Source organism: Microcebus murinus, chromosome 25 (genome assembly GCF_040939455.1).
Source record: "Microcebus murinus isolate Inina chromosome 25, M.murinus_Inina_mat1.0, whole genome shotgun sequence".
NCBI classification, from domain to species: domain Eukaryota; kingdom Metazoa; phylum Chordata; class Mammalia; order Primates; family Cheirogaleidae; genus Microcebus; species Microcebus murinus.
The window spans coordinates 325619-343519 of record NC_134128.1 but is presented as its reverse complement, the minus strand read 5'-3'; the positions used below and the strand labels follow the sequence as shown (position 1 = coordinate 343519).

General features: G+C 36.8%; 1 protein-coding gene across 9 annotated transcripts in view; it reads left to right on the top strand.

Annotated features, from left to right (window-relative positions):
* Nucleotides 1–17901, top strand: part of LOC105881716 (coiled-coil domain-containing protein 7-like) — a 162720-nt gene that overhangs the window by 68338 nt on the left and 76481 nt on the right. For 8 of the 9 annotated variants that reach the window (XM_075997578.1, XM_075997576.1, XM_075997574.1 and 5 more), the window contains 2 exons: nucleotides 7299–7382; nucleotides 14917–15000. In XM_075997578.1, the coding sequence (XP_075853693.1) occupies nucleotides 7299–7382; nucleotides 14917–15000 (168 nt within the window). The remainder of the gene's footprint in view (nucleotides 1–7298; nucleotides 7383–14916; nucleotides 15001–17901) is intronic. The other variant, XM_075997572.1, reaches the window with a different exon arrangement.

Genomic DNA, 17901 nt, shown 5'->3' with positions numbered 1-17901 from the left:
TTGTGTTTACTTTGGTCAGTCTGATGACTGTGTGTTGTGGCGATTGCTTCTTCATGATGAATCTCCCAAGAGTCCTTTGAGTTTCTTGTACCTGGATATCTAGATTTTTAGCAAGGCCAGGAAAATCTTAATCATTCCCTCAAATATGTTTCTGAATCCTGGTGTATTTTTTCTTCATCCTCAGGGATGCTTATGAGTCTTATGTTAGGCCTCTTTATATAATCCCATATTTCTTGTAGGTTTTGTTCATCTTGTTCTCAGATCTTTCTGTTTGACTGACTTGTTTAACTTAAAGGAGTTGTCTTCCAGTTCTGAAATTCTTTCTTCTTCCCAATTGAGCCTATCCTTAAGGCTTTCCACTTTGTTTTGTATTTCCATGAATGAATTTTTCATTTCGAGAATTTCTGTTTGATATTTGAAAAATAAGTTGATTTCCTTAGTAAATTTTTATTCATTTTCTGTATTGTTTTTGTGGTTTCTTTGTTTTTAGTTTCTATTTACTCTTGTATTTCATTGTACTTCCTTACAATACATATTTGGAATTCATTTGTCATTTCATTTTATGTCATTTCATTTCATTTGTCATTTTCATTTATGTTCGTATCCATTGGGAAGGAGTTATTTTCTTTTGGGGATATCCTTTTACTCTTATTTTTCATGTCTCTGGAGCTCTTTCACCGATTCCTTCTTGTGTGGCCTCTGAGTCAAGACCTGGGGGTGCTAGGCCTGGTTTATGGACCTGTCTCTGGGTCCCTGAAGATCAATCCCTGAGCTTGCTAGGGAGAGGAATCCTGGTCCTGATTTGCCTATGGGGTGTTCTAGTAGGTTTGGTGTACCTCTTCAGTTACTTCTGACTTGCTCTCTTCATCTCTTTCCAACAGTGTGTAGCGAGTTAGGTCCCCCAGCTTACTCTCAGGGATGGTGGGTGATACTTGTGAGTGTGAAACCATCACACCCTGTTTACTTGAGTTGGAAGATGCTATAATGAGCTGTGTTACTGTTCTCCCTGTTATTGGTTGATGTTTGTGTGATAGAGCCAGCTGCCAAGATGTTCTTTTTTGTCTGTGGTAGAGTATGGTCTTCCAGGTAGAGTACTTGAGCGTTCCAAGCTTTAGGATGGACCCAGTATCTCCCAGGGGTTTTCTTGATCTCCATCTTCACTGAGGTGGGAGAAGGAGCAAGGCAATTTGTGGCTAGGTTGTGGGAGTCTGAAAGGCTTTGCAGAGCTTAGTGGGGCTCAGAAGTTGCTTTTCCAGCTTCTAAAGAGAGGCACTGGTAGGAGTGTCAGGACAAGCTCTCCAAACTTAGCTGTTCGTGGTGGAGGGGGCTAAACTGTTGTATGCTATAGGCCTGGGCTGGGTTCTTTCCACTCTTATCCAGTAGTGCAGTTTTTCTGTGGTCACTCCTTGGGCACACACATATCCTGTAAAACTGAGTCAGTTAATTTTGTAAAGGGCACGCAAATTGACCTCCCTGTGAGTAGGAGGTGCATGCAAGAAGGAACAAATTATAATGTTGTTTTGGGGTCCTGTGACTAGGTCTAATCCCTCAGCAGAAGCTCTTGAGTGCTGTAAGTGGTGTGTCTGCCTTGGAACTACTAGGTGAGCTTTCATTCTCTGACATAGCAGAAGCAGGTATGAGAGTGTGGCTGGGTGGGGCAGGATCGTGTGCACTTTCCCCCAGGCTCCAGAAAAGCTGTCTAGGTAGCTGTTTTGGCAGGGGTCAAGGGTCTGCTCCCAGCTATGGGCAGAACCACCAGGGAGAAGCTGAAGTGTCCCCAACCAACCAGAAGTCTGCTTGTGGAGGCGGGTCTATCTTAGATTCACAGGCTGACAGACTGCAGTGGGCCTTGCTAATCTCTTCCCTCTGCTCCACAGTCTCTTCCCAGTATCTTCTAGAAGGCAGGAGACCAAGCCATCCCAGCTCCCCCATGACTCTGCTGTGGGTCAGGAGGTTCCCCACCGAGGATACCAGCCTGAGCATGGGAGTGTGGTCCCCCCCTGGGGTAAGGGGTGTCCTACAAGCATGCCACAACTAGGACACTACACTCAGCCCCCAGATCTGCCCATGCCGACTTCTTCGCCTCCTGAGACCAAGAAAATCCCTGGTAATACCAGAGAGTAGCACACTGGTCCTGAGTGTGCTTTTTGGGCACCCATGGGGTGCCCAAACAAGGTCAATGTCCTTGGGGTGTGCCCTGCTCTGATAGAGCCACTGGGAAAGAGAGACCACAAATAACCTAATTTAAATTGGCAAATGACCTAACCAGAAACATCATTGAAGAAGATATAAATAGCAAATAAACTCATGAAAAGACACTCTTTTTTTTTTTTTTTTTTTTTTTGAGACAGAGTCTCACTTGATTGCCCAGGCTAGAGTGAGTGCCGTGGCGTCAGTCTAGCTCACAGCAACCTCAAACTCCTGGGCTCAAGCAATCCTCCTGCCTCAGCCTCCCAAGTAGCTGGGACTACAGGCATTCGCCACCATGCCCGGCTAATTTTTTGTATATATATATATTAGTTGGCCAATTAATTTCTTTGTATTTAGAGTAGAGACGGGGTCTCGCTCTTGCTCAGGCTGGTTTCAAACTCCTGACCTCAAGCAATCCGCCCTGAAAAGACACTCTTAACATTGTCATCAGGGAATTGCAAAGTAAAACAAAAGTGGTATACAACAAAAGTGTATATCTCTATACACCTATGAGAATGGCTGATTTAAAATACTGGCAACACCAAATGCTGTTAAGATTGTGGAACAATAGGAACTCTCATTCATTGCTGGTGGGAATGCAAAATGGTACAGCTATTTTGTATTTGGCAGTTTTTACAGAGCTGAATATAATCTTATTATATAATTGCCAGCAATTGCACTCTAGTCATTACTAAAATGAGTTGAAACCTAGGTCTATGCAATAATCTGTACATTAATTTTTATAGCTGCTTTATTTATAATCGCCCCAAATTGAAAGAAACCAAGATATTCTTTAATAGATGAATACATAAACAAACTGTGGTACCTTCATAAAATGGTATATTATTCAGCAATAAATAGAGATGAGCTATCAAGCCACAGTGAGACATCTCTGGAGTTAAATGCAAATTGCTAAAAAGAAGCCAGTGGAAGGCTACATAATGTATGATTTTAACAATATAATACTCTGGAAATCACACAACTATCGATACAGTAAAAATATCAGGGGTTGCCAGAGTTACAGGGTGAAAGGGGATGAATAGGTGTAGCACAGGAAATTTTAAGAATGCTTAAACTATTTTGTGTGATTATGTAAAGGTGGATATATGACATCATGCATTTGTCAAAACACAGAACTGTACAACAGAAAGAATTAACTCTATTGTAAACTATGGATATTAGTTAATGTATCAATATTGGTTTATCATTTTTTCAAATATACCAGATAATGCAATGTAATAATAGAGGAAATTGTGTATGGGGGAGAGGATTATATGGGAATTCTGTGTACTTTCTACACAATTTCTCTGCAATCCCAAATTGCTCTGAAAATAGTCTATTAAAATGTTTGAGAGATATAGAAAATATCTACACAGCAAACTACAAAACATTATTAAGAATAATTTTAAAAGATAAATAATTGGAAACTTATTTCAAGTTTTTAGATTGGAATATTCAATATTTAAATAACTTATTTTTTAAAATTTATACATAAATTTCAATGCAATTACATTCAAGATTCCACCAACAATTTTTCTAAAAATTGGCAAGCTAATTTTAAAATTTATGTAGAAGTTGATAGGGCCAAAACAGCAAAGATCACCCTGATAAAGAATAAATTTGAAGGACATAAAGTACTAGATATCATATTTTATTATAAAGGTACTATAATTGAAGCAGTATGGCACTGGTACAATGTTAGACAAATAGATGAATGGAGCAAATTATTTTGGGAAACAGGCTCATAATGTATCGATTTCAAAAAAGAAACTATATAACAATAATAAAAATATATTATTTTCAAAGTAATTCTGTTCATATGCATATTGCAAAATGAGTTATTCTTGAAAATAAAATAATATAAAAGTCTTACTGTCTTTGGATTAGATTTATTAAAAAGAATACAAATAATCACTAATCTTAAATGTAAATGGTTTCAACTAGTTTCAACATTCATAATTATATACATCAAAAGACACTATTAAGAGATTTAAAAAGCAAGTGACAGATGGGCCCAGTGGCTTATGCCTGTAATTCTTCCATTTTGGGAGGACTAAACATAAGTTTCACTTGAGCCCAGTAGTTTGAGACTAACCTGTGCTACATAGTGAGACCTTGTCTCTATAAAAAGCAGTTGACAAAGTAGGAGATTCTTTTACAGCACAAATAACCAACAGAAGGCTTTCATTCAAAATATTTAAAGAATTTCCAACAAACCAGTAATGAAAAAAATTGGTAACTCAATTTAAAAATGGACAAGAATCATAAACGTTTACTTCACAAGAGAAGATACCTAAATAACCAATAAACATCTGAAAGTGCTCAATATTAGTAATCAGGATACTTAAAATTAAAGTCACAAGGATATTGTACTATTAACATATATTTCCAGTGAGTATAAATTAGAAAAAATAACAGAATTAAATTATGATAATTTTTTAGGGCAATTGGAACTTTCATAAGCTGCAGGTAGTAGTGTAAATTGATACAAACACATTGGAATACTGTTTGGCATTTCTTCTATTTATTGAAAACCCCATTAAGATTACTAGCTGACTTGACATTGGAAACACTGGAGGCAAGAAGGCAATAGGATGGTATATTGAAAGTTCTGAAAGAAAAACTGTCAACCAAGAGTCTTGCATTCAGCAGAACTGTCTTTCAAAAAAAATTACCCACTTAAGGTAAAATAGATTCTCAAAGAAATAAAAATTAAGAGAATTAATTGCTAGAAGACCAACTTTATGAAAATACTAAAGAAAGGTCTTCAGGAAACATGCAGTTTACCTCAGATGGTAATATGAATCACACAGAAAAGAGAAAGGATAAGAGTAATTCTATAATTATAAAAAAGAGTATAAAGTGTATATTTCATTTCTTGTTTTAATTACTTTAAAAAGCAATTGTGGGGGGGCGTGGGCAATATACATAACCTTAACATTTGTACCCCCATAATATACTGAAAGAAAAAAAGAAAAAAAAGGCAATTGTGTAAACTGCGTATATGATTGTGTTTCTGGGCCCATCATATATAGGCATGTAATATATTTTACAGTATTAGGAAAAAGGTTAGAGTTGGCTTAAGAAAATGATAAGATTCCTGGTTAGAGCTGGAACCCATACTACTAAGTGATGTATCCCAAGAATGGAAAAACAAGCACCAGATATATTCTCCAGCAAACTGGTATTAACTGAGTAGCACCTAAGTGGACACATAGGTACTAGAGTAATAGGGTATTGGGCAGGTGGGAGGGGGGAGGGGGGCAGGCATATACATACATAATGAGTGAGATGTGCACCATCTGGGGGATGGTCATGATGGAGACTCAGACTTGTGGGGGGAGGGGGGGAAATGGGCATTTATTGAAACCTTAAAATCTGTACCCCCATAATATGCCGAAATAAAAATAATAATAAAATCAAAAAAGGGGGGGGGAAAGAAAGAAAATGATAAGAGATAGTAACCTGAATTCACAGGAACAAATGATAAGAGCCAAAAATTATAAATAAGAAAGTTAATAAAACAAATACTATAAATATATATTGATTTTTATTATCTCACTGCATTTAGAAGGAAGAAAGTTATATAAAGAAATAATTCTAACAATATACCAAGGTCTTCAGTATTTATAGGTATAAAAGGTGTAACAATAGCACAAATGAGAAAGAGGAAAGAGAGCTATATAGAAGTCACATTTCTGTAGCTCATGAGTTTAATTAGTATAAATCTGAGGTAGAATTTAAAATTGACTCTGGTGATAGTAACACAATTCTGAATATATTAAAAACCATTTAATTGGACATTTTAAGTGGAAAAATTATGATATGTTATATGTTTTTTTAAAAAAATAGATCAGTGAACTCCAGACATAATAGGAGGAAGCTATTGTAAAGAAGAAAATTATGTCTTACTAGGTTATAAATTTCTCCAATAGATATTTTTCATTACTAATGTTTAACCCTATTTCCCCTAAGCAAATTGCCTCCCTTCTTATCTAAGAATTTTTGCAAGGTCATTTCAAGTGAATGCGTTCTTCTTACATATACCAGTTGAAGAAAGAACCAGATCAGCTAAAATTTGTCTGCTAATGTTACCCAGTTTTGTTTTGCTAAGATCTTATTACTTTCACAATTTGTTGTTACTTGCATTTTGAAAACTTGGTCTGCCCAATGTGATAAATCTTTGTTCATTTTGGTAATTATGGCCCAGCTGGTCCCTGCCTCTATACAGATGCTAGTGGTGGTACATTTATGATGCCAAGGTCATAGTGCAACCTTTAACACTTATTCATGAATTTACCTACTTCTCACCAGGTATATCCATACGGTGTAAATGTGATTTAATGTAAAGTTGAAAGTCATGTTATTATCATAAACTCTGTGGGATATTTTCATTTTCCATAAGAGATAGCATTGTATGGGGACAACACTGATTAAAGAATTATGAGGCATTATTTGTGCAAAAATTTTTCTATTACTGAGGCTTATATGGTTGTTAACAGACCTTCCAATTCTAATTTTAGTGATTTGACAATAAAGACATTTTATGATAAGTCTTATTCATTAATTACAAAAGCTAATTAAGTTAGTATTACATACCATGTTTCCCCCAAAATAAGACAGGATCTTATATTTATTTTTCCTCAAGAAGACACCCTAGGGGTTATTTTCAGGTGATGTGTCATTTTTTTTAAGTACGGTACAACAATCTACATTTATTCAAATATAGTTAAGTCATCTTCTTCTGGAACACCATCATAACTCTCCAAACCCCAAATTCCATCCTGAATTTCTTACGACTCTACTTCCTTTAGAACCATTGGACCCAATCTCTCATGCAGAGCAATAGAGCTCTCATGGGGCAGATGATAAGGGCTGCTTGTCTTCTTTACCACTCTGCGACAAAATGCATGGGTTGTGCAGATATGCTGCATAGCCATGCCCATCACTAGGTCTTATTTTCAGGGTAGGGCTTATATTGCACAAATGCTTAGAAATTCTGCTAGGGCTTATTTTATGGATAGGTCTTATTTTCGGGGAAACATGGTCCATCACATTTTTATAAGAATTACCTTACAAAGTGTTATAAAATCTACTTATTTCTATAGAGACTGATATAGAACTCTTGAAAGATGCTTCTGGAAGACATTTATTAAAGCCTGAATTTAAGACACAAGTAAAGAATCTCCTTGGTAAGAATAAATTTTCAAGTATAATATTTCTCATTTATTTTTCTTTTTAAAAATTGAAGTGTGTATGTTTAATAACAATATTTATATATTATTATAACATAGGCAAAGATCCTCATGAATTCTTGGGGAAAATATGTCTAATGCTATTTTAATCACTTTATATTTCCTGTTTAAATATAAAGTTATTAAATACTTTGAATTTTCAAAAAGCAGAAAGGCTAGATGATGGATATAGTAAGTAAAGAAGAATAACAGTTATCTTATTAGCTACAAAATTTTCTCTGTTTTTTAAAATGTCAGGCATGGTAATGATTCCGTATCTATACTGGAGTCCTTTCATTGTGTAATATAGTGCAGAGATTGTATCCTGCTTTTAATGCAGGAATAACAATGTTAGACCAACCTTTCTTTGATTTCTGGTATGATACCAGAAGACACAGCTTAACATAGAAATAAGGGAGACACTCAAATAGAGACCCTTCAGTACCACTGTCATCCAGAGGTGATTGTGTGCATGCCCTAGGTTGTTCCCTTGAACAAACAACCTTAGAAACTCCACATTGCAGGGGAAACAGACTTGAATAAAATAATCTGCCAAATCACTAAACAAACAACCACAACATGCCACTGGAGGAAGAGAAAATTATTATCCAGAGTTGATACATTATATATCTAAAATGTCCAGTTATGAGCATAAAATTAGGAGTTATTCCAAGAAGCAGTAAAGTATGACGCATAGACAGAAAAAAAATCAGTCAACAAAAACCACTTGTGAAAACCATAGATGTTAGACTTAGCAGACAATTCTTACAAAGCAATTATTATAAGGAAGTAAAGGAAACCATTCTTAGAAAAGAAATGTATGATGACAATGTCTCATTAAATAGAAAATATCTACAAAGAAATAGAAAAGATTTTTAGAAAGGACCACATGGAAATTATGTTGTTGAATAGTAAAAAAAAACTGTAAGGAAAAGTTCTCTAGAGTGACTCAAGTACAATTTAAATATCAGAAGAAAGAATCTGCAAACTAGAGTATAAGAAACATTAGAAAAAGCAAAGAGAAATAAAGGAATAGAAAAAAATATATGAGGAAATAATAGCTGAAAACATTGAAAAATATTTATTGATAAATATGAGTCTACACATTCAAGCTCAATGAAATCTAAATAGAATAAAAACAAATACACAGCCACACCTATCTTAGCAAAAATATTGGAAAGGAAAAGGTAAAAGCTTAAAAGAAGCAAGAGAAAAACAATGTATCATATAAAAGGGAACCCCACTAAGATTAAAAGCTGACTTACCATTAGGAACTATTAAGGCTAGAAGGCAGTGGGATAGCATATTCCACGTGCTAAATAAAGATCTGTCAACTAAGAATCTTACATCCAGAAAAACTATTTTTTAAACATGGAAGTAAAATGAAGATATTCCTAAATAAATAAAAAATGAGAGAATTCACTGCTTGCAGAACTACTTCCCCCAAAATATAAAATTTCTCAAGCTGAAAAAACTTACTTCTCACACTAATTTGTATCCCATAAAATGAGCATGGGCTAAATGAATTATTTAATTCTGAAAGACCACATAAATGTGTATTCCATCTCCTCTTTGCTCTTATTGATTTAAAAAGCAATTATATAATTGTATTTTTGGGACTTTAAAATATAGACATGTAATATATTCCACCATAGCAGCACAAAGGAGATATTTGGAAGTGATGTATTGGAATAAGAAAGTGACAAGAGCTCCAAGATGGCTAACTAGAGGCATTTGCTATTCACCTCCTCCACAAAGAAGAACCAAAATAGGAAGTGTATAATCATACTTCGAATAGATTATATAAGAGAGAACACTAGAATTTATCAGCAAAGTGTCAGGAAATGCCCGAGGCATGGAAGGAAAGGGAAGTAAGGCTGCCAGCTTTGTTAGGATAAAATGGGAGGCCAGAAAGGCTCCGAAGTGTGGGAAAAGGATAAGTGAGAGATACCCAATTGAAGATACCACAAACCCATTGTAGACTCCTGCAGTCTTAGCCATGTGACAGCCCTTTGACCCTTGCAGGCCCTGAGAGTAGTATAGGGAGCTGTCTTGAGTCTGAGCAATGTAATTGCTCCATGACAGGGAGCTCATGCTGAGTCACACACATACCCTAACACCCAAGCAGCTATATCATGGTACCATTTTTAGAGCCTTGCTTCCACCAGACTGAATCTTACCCTGGATTCCAACACCTCCCACATCTCCACATGCCTGGAGCTCCATTGACATACTCCCAGATTCACCAAGAGGACTGTAGTGGTGCATTGCTGGTTGGACCCAGCAGTGTGATAGGGTCCCTGGCACTCTACCCCACACAATGTTCAACACTCCAGGTAAAGGGTGGTACAGTGCACTGGGGAGGTTGCCCCTGGGACAAAATAATATATTCTCCAGAGTGTGAAAGTAACCTTCCTGGGGCTGCTGTAACTGACAGCAACCCTGCTTTCACCAGCACCAGGGTTGCTGTGCACTTGCACGTACCCTGAAAACAAGCTCTCCCCACCCACTACCACCACCAGAGGCCAAAGTGTGTGCTTACCAGAGCCTGAGAACCACCTGTTTTGGGGGTCACTACTGCTGACAGAAACTCCACCCCACCCTGCAATAGGGCCACTGTGCAGTTGTATATGCCCTGAAAACAGGCTTCCCCACTGACTGCTGCCACTGCTGCTGCCATCTAGGCATACTGCTCAGGGACCTTGGGATTGCCTACCCTGCCCTCCACAACATAGGCCCTTGTGTACCTCCAGTGGACCTGAGGACAGGCCTCCCTGGCTTGGCATTGCACCCACTATGCCTGAAGATGCAACTGGGGGCCTGGGGGTTGCCCGTCCCTGTTGGTCACCATGGGCATACGTGAACACCACAAGAGGGCCTAATAACAGTCTCAGAACACCTATCACTAGCACCAAAACATCATCTGGAGGCAAGGTATCACCCTCCCCATCCATCACTATTGGCATGTATGCACTCCTCTCAGGGGCTGAGGCCCACTCAGCCTGCTACCACCACCACTGTAACCACCACACAATACCTGGGGCCTGGGGACTAGCCTGCCCAGCCAGTCTCAGCCACCATTAACACCAACACATGCTACCTGGGAGCCTAAGAATTGTATTCCCACTGTTACTGCCATTTCCTCTGCCACGCATGGCGCCCTGGTTCCCAAGGACTAACCTATGTGTGTGGCCCACCATTGCCCTAGCCAGCACTTGAGCAAGCCACCAGGAGGCTCAGGAATAAGCCTGCCAGGACCTACTAACACCAGTGCCTGCATATGTTGCCTAAGGGCCCAAAGAAAGACATGCTTGGCTCACTGCTGCCACCAATAGGGCCTAAGGAACCCAATTGGCATCCTCATTCCCTGCAAAGCCTCCCCACAGCTTCCACTAACAACTGCAACCTAAATTACAGACATCACTGATACTGCTTGCAGCTGAAGAAATCATACAGAGACTATACTGCTTCACACACCTAAAATCAAAGCTAAAGTGCCGTACTCAGCCAACACCATAGATACATCTTTGGAAAAGAGTCTTCCTCTAGGAAAGCCACTCCAAAAAATTGGGAGAAGTGACTTATATCAGATGCACAGATATCAAAGTGAGGACACAAGAAACATGAAAAAGCAAGGAAATGTGACATCTTCAAAGGACCATAATAATTCTCCAGCAACAGTTTTCTTTGAAAAAGAAACTTATAAAATGCATAAAAAGGGTTTCAAAATAATATTAAAGAAGCTCAGTGAGATACGAGAACACAGATAAACAATACAGATCAACCAGAAAAACAATTCAGAATATTAATGAGAAATTCACCAAAGAGATATGATAAGAAAACCAAACAAATTCTGGAAATAAAGAATTCAATGAATGAGATAAAAAGAGCTTCAACAATAATCTAGACCAACCAGAAGAAAGAATTTCAGAACTTGAAGAAAGACCTTTTGAAATTACACAGACAAAAAATAATAATAAAAAATAATGAGGAAAGCCTATATGGTGTATGGGAGCCCATAAAGAACCAAATATTGAAATTTGAGTTTTCCAGATGGTGGATATTCTCCAAAGTACATTATAGTCAAACTGTCAAAAATCAAAAACAAAGAATTCAAAACAGCAAGAGAAAAGTGTGAAGTCACATATAAGGGACCCCCTGCCATCAGACTAACAGTGGACTTCTCAACAGAAACCTTATTGGCTAGGAGAAAATAAGATGACACATTCAAAGGGCTGATATTCAAAAGAAAAAACAAAACAATAACAACAAAAACACAACAACTTGTCAACCGAGAATACTGAACCCAGCAAAGTTATCTGTCATAAATGAAAGAGAAATATCTTGAAGCCAAGCCAAATTGAGAGAATTAGTCACTACTAGACTGATCTTACAAGAAATGCTAAATAGAATACTATGCCAAGAAGTGAAAGGACAATATCTATCATCATGGAAACGCACAAAAGTATAAAACTTACTGGAAATGCAAGCACACAACTGATGAAGAGAAAGAACTCAAATGGTACTACTGCAGAAAACCACCAAACTGCAATGATAGGCAATAATAGAGAAAGAAAGGAATAAAGAATATACAAAACAACAATACAACAAAATGACAGGAGTGAGTCCTCATGTATCAATAATAACCTTGAGTATAAATGGATAAAATTTTCCACTAAAGATATAGACTGGCTGAATGGATTTAAAATAAAAAGTGACCCAACTATATGCTGCCTAAAACTCCACCTGTAAAGACACATATAGACTGACAATATAGGGGCAGAAAAAATATTTCACACAAATAGAAATCAGAATGAGCAGGATTCAGATATTAATAAAATAGACATTAAGTCAAAAACAGTAAAAGAGAAGGAAGGACATTCAGAAAGAGAATATAATAATTCTAAACATGTATGTACTCAACACCAGAGCACTCAGATATATAAAGCAAATATTAGATCTAAAGGGAGAGATAGACTCCAATACAATAATAGTTGAAGACTTCAACACCACACTCTCAGCATTAGACAGATAATCTAGATACAAAATCAACAAAGAAACATTGGATTTAAACAGCATTTCAGACCAAATAGACCTAACATTTACAGAACATTTTATCCAATAGCTGCAGAATACACATTCTTCTCATTGGCATACAGATAATTCTCCAGAATACACCATATATTAGGCCACAAGAGAAGTCTTAACAAATTTTTAAAAATTGAAATCATATCAAGTATTTTCTCAGACCAAAATGGTATAAAACTAATAATCAATAATAAGAGGAACTTTGGAAGCTGTAGAAATGCATGGAAATTAAAGAGCATGCTCCTGAATGACCACTGGATCAATGAAGAAATTAAGAAGTGGGAGATCAAAGAGAGATTGCTTAATAGGTACAAATAAACAGAATAAGTTCAAATGTTCAATAACAGAGTTGGATGACTATATTTAACCATAATGTAGCTTATATTTCAAAATAGCTAGAATGGAGGCCTGCAAATGTTCCCAACACATAAAAATGATAAATGCTTGATGTGATGGATATCCTAAATAAACTGACTTGATCATTACATATACTATGCATGAAACAAAATATCACATGTACCCCATAAATATGTACAAATATTATGTATCAATAAAAAGATAAAATGAAAAGATATGGTAACCTGAATCTGTAGGAGCAAATGAATAGAACCATGAATTGTAAATAACGTTAATATAATAGCATTGTGAATATATACTTCTTTCTTAGCTTCTTTAAAAAGCATAAAGTTACATAAAGAAGTAACTATAACAAATTATAACAATATCTTTAATATTTATAGATGTAATATGTATAGCAATAGCACAAAAATGAGGAAAAGGGATTAGATTTCTATAGGGATAACTTTTCTATATTTTGCTAGAATTTAATTATTCATAGTATAAATCTGAAGTACATTCTAAAACTGTGGTGATGGTTACGGAACTGTTTTAATATAATAAAAACCATAGAATTTGATGTTTTGAATGTACAAATTATATAATAATTTCATCTTTTTCAAAATAGCTCAGTGAACTTCAAGCAGAAAAAAGACTTTCCAAAAAATTTAAAGTAATATAAGTATATTGTGAAGGAAGAAAATTGTGACTCATACTAGATTATAAGTTTTTCCAGCATATACCTTTTAATTTCTAGTACTTATCCCAATCTTCTCTCAAATTATCTTCTCATTTCCTCCCTACTTATGTCAGTATTATTTGCTTGCTCATTTCAAATGAATGATTCCTTCCGTGTGTGTGTGTGTGTGTGTGTGTGTGTGTGTGTGTGTGTGTGTGTATTAGAGAAAGAACAAGGGTCCTAAAGTATATCTGTTTCCATATTTGAGTTGCTATACCTCTTATGATTTTTACTTAATTATTGAAAACTTATTCTACCCAATCTCACACATCTCTTACTTTGGTAATGATGCAATGCTCAGTACATAATACAGTGGTGCTATTTGATCTGCCAGGATTATAACACAACCATTTCAATTTACTCATGAGTTCACTCACTTTAAAAAACCCACAACCTTCTACTTTATAGTGTCAGGATAATGAAGTTTCCAAGCACAGTTACATGCTCTGCTAGAGCCAATTCCACACAAAAAATGTTAGGCCCAATGTTAACCTTATGTCACCAATCCTTATTATCACCTTTTCCATATGATTTTCTTTTTAACAAATTTCATGTACATTTCATCTCGTTGAATATAGTTAGTGATTTCTAATCTCAGCAAAAATATCAAATTACATAATAACTCAAATGGAAAGGGATCCAATAAGGGTCCTGCACTGCTACAAATTTAACCATTTCTTGCTTACTATATGCTAAAGGGAACTCTTAGGGCACTTTTTCTCAGTCCAATACATGTATTATTATACTTTTTATCACTGATGCCTGCATGATTTACAGATTACATAACATAAAAAGAAAAGGGAAATATTTCTGGAATGAGTCAAGGAATTTCTGCCTTATGGTGGGTTTCTGTGACTAATGAGACCATGGTTTGCAGCTTGACCTGTGGAAAAATATGTTCAGTTTCACCACACATGGTAATACCTACAGAATGAGTGTGTTTTAATGTAAACTTGACAATTAATATTATTATCATAATATGTGTAGGATGATTTCAATTTGCCTAAGAGATGGCATTGTATAGAAAACCCACTGGCTAAGGAATTAATGCAGCATCAAGTTGTGCATCAGTTTTACCTTTTCCTAGATATATGGTCTTGGTCAATTCCCTAAACATATCTAAGCCTAAACAAAATGTGATTTATATAATTGCTAACAGCCTTTCCATGTTCAAATTTTGTTATTATTCAATCTAGGTATTTCCATTATAACTCTTCTTGTATAAATATGCATGTTTTAAGTTAGTACCACACATACATGCACACACACATTCATATTTGTATGTAAATGATTACCATACAGTAATTTGATATCTGTGTATTTCTATAGGGATGAATATAGAACAATTGACAGATACAGTTGGAAGAAGTATAATAAAGGATGAATTCAAGATACAATCAAAGAATCTCACTGGTAAAAATAATAATTTTAGAAATTTAGTATTTCTAGTTAGTTTATATTTTCTGGAGTTTAAGTGTAGACTTTTAATGACAATTGTACCTATAAGTTATTACATGGGCAAAATTTTCATGAACTTCCCTTGATAATTTGTTGTACTCTAGTTTTAACTAGCAATATAAAATTAGCTTTATTTTATTAGTTTTTGAACTCATTAATTTAGAATGCAATCCATGAAAAAACAATGATATAGTAATCTTAGAATATGCTTTGTGGAAGTGTATCTAATTCTATTCTATTCACTATTTCAGGTTTATATTTAAATTTTTCTTTTGAATTTGCAAAAGCAGAAAGGCTAGTTGATGGATGTCATAAGAAAAAGAATATAACAGATAGTTATTTTATTGGTTACCAATTCCACCTATATAATGATGATGCCAGACAAATTTGTAATATCTCAGCTACAATAAAGTTCTTTAGCTAGTTATATATTTCAGAGGTGACACAACTAAATTTAGTCCTGGGGTTACAGTGTTAGACAAACTTCTATGATCATTCTTGTGATGCCAAAAAAAAGACACTTTAAATATAATGGAAGGAGACATTGAACAAAAATCCTGTTAAAACCACTTTTATCCAATGGAGACTGTTTGCATGCCCAAGGAGGTGCCCTCAAGGAATGACATAAGAAAAAAACAGAGGAGAAGGAGGGAGGATCAAGATGGCGGACGAGAAACAACGCCAGACAGAGTGTCTCTACAGAAAAGACAGATTCTAGCAGAAATTAGAAAAAAGAAGCAAGAAGACAAGCATACAGCAGATGAGGGCCAGAAGGAGGGGTACCTGAGACCATGGGAGATTGCATGGTAGGAGGCTGCAGAGGAGAACTGGAAGCTGAGACCTCCGGAGCAGCCCGGAGACCAGCGGGAAGGGTGGATGGATCAGTCACCTTTCCCTCCCCTGCATCTGGGAATGCTGGTGGGCTCCCCAGCGGGTGGAGAGACCTGCGGACACCAGCCCAGAGATGGCCGCCACCACCGAGCCACTTTCTGATTGAGCAGGACCTTTCCAGCCACTCCCTGACAGCTTTTCGTGGAGGCAGAGAACAGAACTTTGACCCCTGCTAACGGCATTGGTGGTACCTGAGGGCAGGCTTAAAAAACCCAGCTCCGCCCAGTCTCCCCCTAGACCAGCCCTCACTGAGAGGGAGAAAAGGACACACCTGGAAGTCCCAGGGCCCCACCGACCACCTGAGGCACTAGAGTGACTCCCTACAGGAACAACAGCTGATAACAGGACACAAAAACAATAGCGCAGCCTCTTCCTCCAAGCAAGCACAACCTACTGACAGGGAGGACATCGTGAACAGCCTTTTCATGGCACCTATTGACTCATTATACAGGGAGTGGTCGAATCTCATCCACAGACACCACCTACTGGCTCAGAAACGAAACAAGGTTTGTGAATACCCAAACAAAAACCTAAAGAAAAGAAACAACAACTGATCGACATGGGAAGAAATCATCGAAGGAACTCAGGAAATATGAAGAACCAAACGGAAAACACACCCCCAAAGAGGAGCTCCAGCCCCCTAGAAATGGACACCAACCAAAATCAGGCAACCAAAATGACAGAAGAGGAATTTCATATGTGGATCATAAGAACACTCACCGACATGCAACAACAACTCAATAACCAACACAAAGAAACCACTAAAAGCCTCCATGACCTAGAACAAAAGTTCACTAAAGAAATAGACACAATGAAGAAAAGTTTAACCAAACTCCTGGAAATGAAGATTCAATTCAGGGAACTACAAAATACAGTGGAAAGTCTCAAGAATAGGGTAGATCAAATAGAAGAAAGAATCTCAGAGATTGAAGATAACACCCTCCAACTAAATAAAACCATCACAGATATAGAGCAGAGAAACAAGAGAAAAGAGCAAAGCCTACAAGAAATGTGGGATTATGTGAAGAAACCTAATGTGAGAGTAATAGGGTTACCAGAAGGGAAAGAAGACAACACTCAACGGTTGTACAAGCTATTTGAATATATAATAGAGGAAAATTTCCCAGGCCTTGCTCAAAATCTCGATATACAAGTTCAAGAAGCTCAGAGGACCCCTGGGAGATTCAATGCAAACAGGAAGACATCACGACATGCAGTCATCAGACTGACCAAAATATCAACTAAAGAAGCCCTACTAAGAGCTGTAAGATGAAAGAAGGAAGTAACATACAAGGGAAAGCCAATTAGAATAACATCAGACTTCTCTAATGAGACTACACAAGCAAGGAGAGACTGTGGCCCCATGCTCACCTTCTGAAACAAAACAATGCCAAGCCTAGAATCTTATTCCCTGAAAAACTAAGCTTCATATATGAAGGAGAAATAAAGACATTCTCAGACAAGCAAAGTCTCAGAGAATTGACCAAGACAAGACCAGCCCTACAAGAAGTACTCAAAACAGTGTTACACACGGAACACCATAATAAAAACACACGAATATAAAAACAATCAAAACCCAAAGATTAAAGGCCAGATAATACAATGGCTCAAGAGAGAAATCAAACCAACAACATCCAACCAAACAGAATGAACAATAATCTACCTTACCTATCAGTTCTCACAATAAATGTGAATGTCTTAAACTCTCCACTCAAGAGACATAGGCTGGCTGAGTGGATAAGAAAATACAGGCCAAGTATATGCTGTCTTCAGGAAACACATCTAACCTGAAAGGATGCATATAGACTAAAAGTAAAAGGGTGGAGATCAATATTCCAGGAAAGTGGAAGCCAAAGGAAGGCTGGTGTGGCAGTTGTAATTTCAGACGATTTAGTTTTTAAACCAACAAAAGTAGTCAAAGACAAAGGGGGTCATTATATAATGGTGAAGGGCACACTTCAACAA